This window comes from Propithecus coquereli, unplaced genomic scaffold, assembly GCF_000956105.1.
Source record: "Propithecus coquereli isolate 6110/MARCELLA unplaced genomic scaffold, Pcoq_1.0 Scaffold122, whole genome shotgun sequence".
In the NCBI taxonomy this organism is placed as follows: Eukaryota; Metazoa; Chordata; class Mammalia; order Primates; family Indriidae; genus Propithecus; species Propithecus coquereli.
The window spans coordinates 1,144,307-1,152,149 of NW_012136303.1; the positions used below are offsets into that span (position 1 = coordinate 1,144,307).

A 7,843-nucleotide genomic window follows, 5' to 3' on the forward strand; every position below is an offset into this window, starting at 1 on the left:
CCTCGGCCTCCCAGAGAGCTAGGATTACAGGCATGAGCCACCGCGCCCGGCCTCAGAGGCATTTCTTAGCGATCTGAGACTTGAAAGGCTTGGATGTGTGAGCATAGACCTAATCTGTGGAACCTGAAACCAAGGAGAAGCCTTCCCGGTTTTGTCATTTCTTGGGGGTGATGAACGGCCTTTCATTAGATTTGGTCTGCTTTCTTATTCAGCCACGGTTCCCTAGAGCCCCACTTTTTTCTCCTGGTCATTTCTTTTGGGCAATTCATTCAATACAACTATGTTCATAGCACCTTAAAGAAAGAAGATAGGAAAAGAACACTAGAAAAACGTCTCAGTGGGGCTCTACTGAAAAAAGCTGACATGAAAGTGGGGCAGGCAGGGTGGTGTTTGTCTAGCTTTTCAGAATTCGAGCCGGGAAGAGAGAATACTGTAGAATCACATAGAAGTTGGAAGGAACCATAGAGATCATCTAGGCTACATTACATTAATATAAATTGAGACTACTGAGACTCAGAGGGGAGAAGTGATTTGCCCAAGGCCACACAACAAAGTGGTAAGAGGGCTGGAACTAGAAGACAGGTTGTTTGACTGAAGTCAGTGCTCTTTCAGCCCACGGTGTTGCCCTGTGGTTCACTGGCTTTCTCTGTGATAGCATAATCAGAGAGCATTGTAACTGCCATATATTTTAGTTGAACAAATTTCTACTAATATTTAAAATATATATTGCCTCCTCTAAACCCTCACATACTTATACCTTATTATTATTTTCTAGGGTGTCAGATGCCCGATACATTCAATTCATGGTTTCTCATAACTCTACTTCATGTCTGGTAAGTGAGCAATTAGTGAAGTCACCAAATATATTTTTTTTAAACACTGCTGACTTGTAAGCTACAGCCTTCAGCAGGGCTGATTATATGAAATGGCAGTTGTTCAGGCATTAAAAACCATTCCTTTCATTTTAATAACTGGTGTCTTGAAGCACATTTTTATTTAAAGGTCAAAGCATAGGCCCAGAAAGAAACTAATATTTGTAGGATTTTTTTCAAAGAACACCTAACGCCGCGAACAATGCTATCAGTATCTCTAGGAGACTCTATGAGCTTAGATGGAAAGTTCTCTCCCTTGGCTGTTTTAGGAAAATTCACATTTACGTAAAAGTGGTTTGAATTGTGAGAATCCGTGGTCATTTTCATTGCTGGTCATCAGAAACCTATAACAAATTATAGCACTGACATTTATGCCTGTACCTCTGAAATGTGCATATGAGTTAGATTCATGCCAGGTTTGTTGCATGTAAAAATATTTAACACCTTAAATAGTATATTTTTTCTTTAGCCGTGAAGTAAGTAGCCAAAAAAAATCAATTTTTCATCTAATGTTACACAGTATTAAAGGTCAGAAGGATATAGGAGAGTTGTTGAAGTGGGGGCTTGGGAATGTATTTATTGAACTGCCAGATCTTGGGAAAGTAAATTCTGGAGAACTAAGTTTACTACTTTGACCATAGTGAGTATCTGAGGAGCATGGAATATGGCTGCCCTGTCAAAAGGCCCCTTGTCTGAGGCTACCTTCAGCTGAGCCTTTGCATCACAGCACTGACTACTATATAAAGATTTTTTGGTTTTGATCACCTCTGAAATGTTTCTTCTTCTGTACTCACATAGTCACTGAATTTGGCTAAGGGGCCTAAGGTTGCAGTTTATTTTATGCTATTTTTTTTCTAAGCCAGCAGTTTATTGAGTGCACGTATGTCCTGGGTACTTTGCCGGGAACTAGAGATAGTTCTAAAGAAGCTCACAGTCTAGTGAAGGAGATAAGATATGTGAAATGGACAATTATAAATAGAAATGGCTAAGTTCTTTAATAAATATGAATAAGTAGTACTTACAGAATCACAGAGGAAGCCACAACTATCAAACCCTTACTAATTCTGCCTATTAGTTCTTTGAAATGTGCCATGTCTTTTAGTCAGGCAGCTGAGAAAGCATATTACCTTCCTACTGTCTTCATGGTGAAGGTTACGGAGAGGGTTTAGGAAGGGAAGCTGGATATATTGAGGAGAAAATTACTTTTCAAGAGAGGAGGACTGCAGAGGTGGCACAGTGAAATTACTCACTGGAAAGGTGGGAGGGTTGAGAGAAGGCTAGCCTGTTCCCAGAGGAGCTCAAAGATAATATTCAGAGCCTGTATGAAAGACTCTTTATTGCCCTATAGCTAGAGGTATCAGAGTGTTAGAGGGAATGGATGGCAAAGTAAAATATATAATCCCTGTGACCACATCCCAAGGTCAATACCTGACTAATAGCAGCTGCGAGAACCTTGAAACTACTTGTAGTTCTTTAAAGTTTCCAAACTGTGCCTGCTGAGTCTTCCTTGCTGAGGTTGGTTTAATTTCTCAGGAGTGGGATCTATCACCCCCAGTTAGGGAGAGGGAGGGAGGCTGTCTGCTTCATATCAATGCTTGGTCTCCCTTCCACTCTTCCTCTCCCTTAGTTCTGATGATCTTCAGGCTTTGGTGGAATAAATCAGAAGCTTTTCAATTTGAAACTCTTACTGAGGACCTACTGTGTGTTCAGGACCATGGGGCGTTTGAAGAGAATGATATGACATGTTCTGTACCTTCAAGAAACTTAGTCTAGTGGAAAGCAGACATAAAGTACAATTGCCTATAATGGATGACAGAGAACTGCTGTGCCCAAGGCACAAGCAGATGTTGTGGAAGCACAAAGAAGTGTAACTAAATCTAAATTTGGTGGGAGTGGGGGTGTGTTGGATAAAGAGTGGCTCTGCGGTAGAGGTGACATTTGAGATGTACCAAGAAGGGTGAATAGAATTTCTGTCAGAAAAAGGGAGGGCATTTCAGGTTGAGGGAATAGCGGGAGCAAAGACAGAACATGTACAAAAACATGGAGTATTTGAGGGCAGCCAGTTGTCTGACATGTCAGGGATAGGTTTGTGGAGCAGTGCAGAACTGGAGAATTCTCTCTTCTAAGGAATAGAGGGTGTTAGGAGGAGTGACAGATCCACCCCAAGTCTGTGGAGGAGCTATGTTCTAGTCCCTGTTATCTTAGCCTGAAGCTCTAGGAGGGTAACCGACAGATAGTCAGATTCAAAATTTCAGAATTCTGCAAACTTGCTAGAGGTACAGGGAATGAAATATTTATTGGAGGTGGTAATATGAGGGAAAGGTGAGGAGGCTTAGAAAACAGTCATAAAAGTAGAAATAACCCCCCCCCTCAAAACAAAAAATGAGACAAATTCCTAATAAACAAAAATACCCTGGCGACTGACATTTCAGAATGCTTGCTTGAGTTCCCGAAGGTGATGTTTCCCTGTTGACTCTTAGACTAGGGACACCATTTCTCACATCCTGTTAGTTCCCTGGAGGAAGTATTGATGTTTCATTTATCCTGTCTCCTTTTTCTAGTTCCACGGTTTTTCTGTGGATTGGGATTTAGGACTGGGACACTATCCAGTTCCTAGAAGACCCTTATCAGTTTTGTATTCATGTGAGCAGCAATGACTGTGTCCATTGTCTTTGCTGAAAAAGATTAGCATTGACTGTGGCTGCTGAAAAAGTACTGAGAGAGGCAGCTGTCTGCACTGTCCAGCATCCCCATGTGGACTTGATAAAAGCAGGCCTCCCTCTCTGCTTCCTATCTCGTGCAGTGGCACTGTGCTTACATGAGAAACCTGGGAGTCCTCCTTGGCTAACTCAAAGTATTGAGTTGCTTTCCTCATTAGTAATTATAACTACCGAAGTAATTAATTAAATACTTATTAATAACTAATACTATTTAATATTAATACTATTTATTACTTAAGTACCTGCTTATTCTTAAACATGGATTCATAAAATTATAGCATTTATTCCCTAATCGACTCTATTGTGTGCAGGAGACAGATTCCTGCCCTCATAGGGCTTGAGTGAGAAGAGGGACATTAAACAAATCATTAATAAAATAACAACTGTGGCTGGGCGTGGTGGCTCATGCCTGTAATCTTAGCACTCTGGGAGGCTGAGGCAGGAGGATCTGTCAAGGTCAGGAGTTCAAGACCAGCATGAGCAAGAGCGAGACCCTGTCTCTACTAAAAATAGAAAGAAATGATCTGGACAACTAAAAATATATAGAAAAAATTAGCTGAGTATGGTGGCACATGCCTGTAGTCCCAGCTACTCGGGAGGCTGAGGCAGAAGGATTGCTTGAGTCCAGGAGTTTGAGGTAGCTGTGAGCTAGACTGACGCCACGGCACTCTAGCCCAGGCAACAGAGCAAGACTCTATCTCAAAAAATAATAATAATAATAAATAAATAAAATAAAATAACAACTGTGATAGGTGCCATGAGAGGATCTATAAGTCTCTGTGTGGGAAGAGGAGTACCTAATTTAGTTGGGGAATGGGTCAGTCAGGGAGGGCTTCACTGAAGAGGTGACATTTACAGATACCTGAAGGATGAGTAGAAGTTAGCAAGTGAAAGAATGGATGAACAAACATTCCAAGATCTAGTGGTTTTCAAACTTTTCACCAGCAGAGTCCTTTTTAAAAATGAAGTATTATGCTTAGCCATAATATATAAAGATTGCTACTCAGGTTGAAGGAAGTGAGAATGACCTGCTCACTTCACATCTTCATAACATGCCCACTGAAAAGAGAGCTTAAGTAGCTACAAGGAATCTGAGAACAAAGTTTAAAAATCACAGATCTAGTTTAGTTCCCTCATTTTACAATTGGGGAGATAGTTTTGGCAATTTTAAATGATTTGTCACAGGCCACTTAGTCAGCAACGGAGGATCCAAGACAAATCCAAAACTATATGAACTGCTTCTTCTGCAACTCTTTGCTTCCTTTCTGAGTGTCCTATTTGGTGGCTGAGGGGATGGTGGTTTTTTCCACCCAATATAAACAGCATAGGAAACATTCACTGACCAACTAACTATATGATGGGCATTGTGTTTCATGACACTCACTATCTGTGTCTTGAGAGAAGCAACAGGCAAACCTGAAAGTAGCACAGGTTGATGTACAAATCATATGGGAGCACAGGGGAAGAGAGTTGCCTGGGGAGGGTCAAGGAAAGCAATTGCTTTGGCCTTCTGGGGCTGGAACCAGAGGACATGGGGTTGAGGAGTTATTGGGGGGAGGGCGGGAATAAGGCATTGTAAACTACTTTTTAAGAAGTTTCAAATGAGAAAAAAAGATAAGGTGATACTAGAGGGAGAAACAGGATGGAGGGGAAGCATTTTTTTTTTTTATTTTAAGATGGGGCAAACACTGGAATGTTTTTATAAGCTGAGGGGAAGAAGTTTTTTTGGGAAAGAAGGAAATAAAGTGTGGGGGTGGGAAGGGGTTGGAAAGCGTACTGGTGCCAGTCTCAGTCCAGCCAGAGAACTGCCCTGGCAGACACTGGCGGCTTCTGCAATAGGTTCTCTTTAAAACTTCCACAGCAGTTTAGATGTAGCTGTAGGGCATTCGGGCTGCTGCTGGATTCCAGCAGCTCCAGACCTGCTATATATGGTGAGCCCTGGCCATGTGCACATCCTCTTTCTCCTTCCCCCAGCCAGAGTTGCACTGTTCAAACACCCACACATTTAGCTTTATTGCCCAAACCAAAGGCCTATGTAGCAGCATTTTACCAACATTGCATAACCTAAGTGCACTGGTACCTGCTACCCAGGAGCTTGTTCTTTATAGTGGATTTGACAGGCAAACCACAGGCCAGGACCAGCTCTTGGAGGAGGCTCATTGTCGGGCGATATGGCTTCAGGAAGACCTCACCCCACTCGTCTGTCTGCCCACAGACTGTCCTGTGATCCTCATTCTCCCCTCAGAAGGGTTAGGCTTCATGGGGAGGGAATTTGGGAAACCAGGTGGAGCTAGCCATGTACACAGCCCTGGGAAAGGGTCAGCCTGCCAGCTCTCAGATCAATAAACTCATTCATTAGCACACTGCTGGGACATTAGTGTGACCATCTAGGCTGTGCTTTCTTGGCCTCAGCTGGTGACAGAGGAAGGGAAACAACCTGCATGAGAGTCCTCTTTGGGATTCCTTTATAGCAGCCAGAGTGACAAACCTGCCCCAGTGCCCACTAGTCTTCATTGAATTCAAAATCAGATCCACTTTAAGCAGCTTATAAACTACCGTGTGGGAGAAACAAAGCCAAAACACAACTGGCATTGTCAGAAGGCCAAAAACGGAGCGAGCGAGACAGGATGCTCAGAGCTGCCAATACATGGCAGGAGGTCAGCATCGGGAATAACAGGAGTTCTTCCTTCCCGGGTTTAGGTTGAGAGGAGGACATCATGGGTAGGAAACTCTCCTGTTACTTTTAACTCTGCAGACAGTGTTGTCTTCCTATTTGTCTCATTTAGCAGGAAGAGGTTCTGGGTGCTGTGCTATCATGGAATGGGAGAAATAGTGTGGGCAACCCTGTGGCTTTGGGGGAAAAGAGGGGAGCTCAGGCTTCATTCCAGCTCCTCTCTTCTCCACTGTGCAACCTTAAGTTACTTAACTTCCTCAGAGCATCAGTTTTCTCTTCTGTGAAATGGGGACAGTTATAATGGATAAATGATCATTAGATTGAGAGAGAGAATGAATACAAATGCATCTTACAGTGACAAGTGTCATATTAGAGGACTTAATAAATGGTAGTAACCATTATTATTATTTGCCATAAGGCAGAATTGATATCTTCAGCCCTTTATTATTTGAGATTCCTAGTCAGTGAGTTTTTCTTCCTTCGTTCCCTGTCTTTATGCTTACCTTTTAGAGATATTAGGGAGCCGTCAGACTAAGGCTTGGACACTCCTTTTTTTCTTTACTTTGGTAGCTGGGTTATTGCCTTCCTTATATGTAAAAGAGATCAGTGTTATTTATGAGCCACTGGAATCACTGAGAGACAAGGATTGTACTGTGAGCCTTAAAACCTTGATAATAAATTGTGGGTTTAAGAACATCATCAAACTTGGGAGGAGCAAAATGAGTTGTTCCTAAACAGACAGTAGTAGTTTATGCACAGATTAAGTCTATATTCAGAGTAGGTTCTTAGTAAATACTTGTTAAATGAATGATTAAAGTAATTATTTCATATGAGTTTTTTTTTAATTACTAGATTGCTTTTTTTAGAAGTTTATTTTGCATTCTTAAGGGCAATTTTTATTATGTTTTTGCATGGAAATGTGTCTTCCCCTCCACCCCACCCCCTGCCTTTCTTGGTTCCCCCTCCCCCCAACAGAACTCTGAAATTATGATTTTGAATCAGTGGCAAAATGTAATTTGTCCTGTCAACATTTAATTTAAGCATTTAATATGAGGAAATTTAGAATTTGTTTTATTCATTTTTCTTTCTTTCACCTGTCAACATAGTTTAACCTTTTCTGAATGATTTAGGATGTCCTGACAACTCTTAACTGTGTTTTGCTGGACTATCATCTTTAAGTTGCACTGGGTAGGTTTACTCTGTCCTGTTGAACTTCAATTCTTGTGCTATTTTTGCTGTGTGTCTGTTTTAAATAAATTTTTTTTTTTTTTTTTTGAGGCAGGAGTCTTGCTCTGTTGCCTCCGCTAGAGTTCAAGTGGTGTCATCATAGCTCACAGCAATGTCAAACTCCTGGGCTCAAGCGATCCTCTTGTCTCAGCCTCCTGAGTAGCTGGAACTACAGGTGCATGTGACAGCGCCCAGCTAATTTTTCTACTTTTAGTAGAGACGGGGTCTCACTCTTGCTCAGGCTGGTCTCAAACTCCTGAGCTCAAGCAGTCCCCCCGCTTCGGCCTCCCAAAGTGCTAGGATTACAGGCATGAGCCACCGTGCCCAGCCTGTTTTATTTTTTTTTTTTT

At 41.9% G+C, this 7,843-nt stretch overlaps 1 protein-coding gene across 1 annotated transcript in view; it reads left to right on the forward strand.

Annotated features, from left to right (window-relative positions):
* LOC105804918 (ubiquinol-cytochrome-c reductase complex assembly factor 1) overlaps positions 1-7,843 on the forward strand; it is a 125,759-nt gene that overhangs the window by 36,542 nt on the left and 81,374 nt on the right. Inside the window, exon 6 of the mRNA XM_012637661.1 lies at positions 776-833. Coding sequence (XP_012493115.1) covers positions 776-833 — 58 coding nt within the window. The remainder of the gene's footprint in view (positions 1-775; positions 834-7,843) is intronic.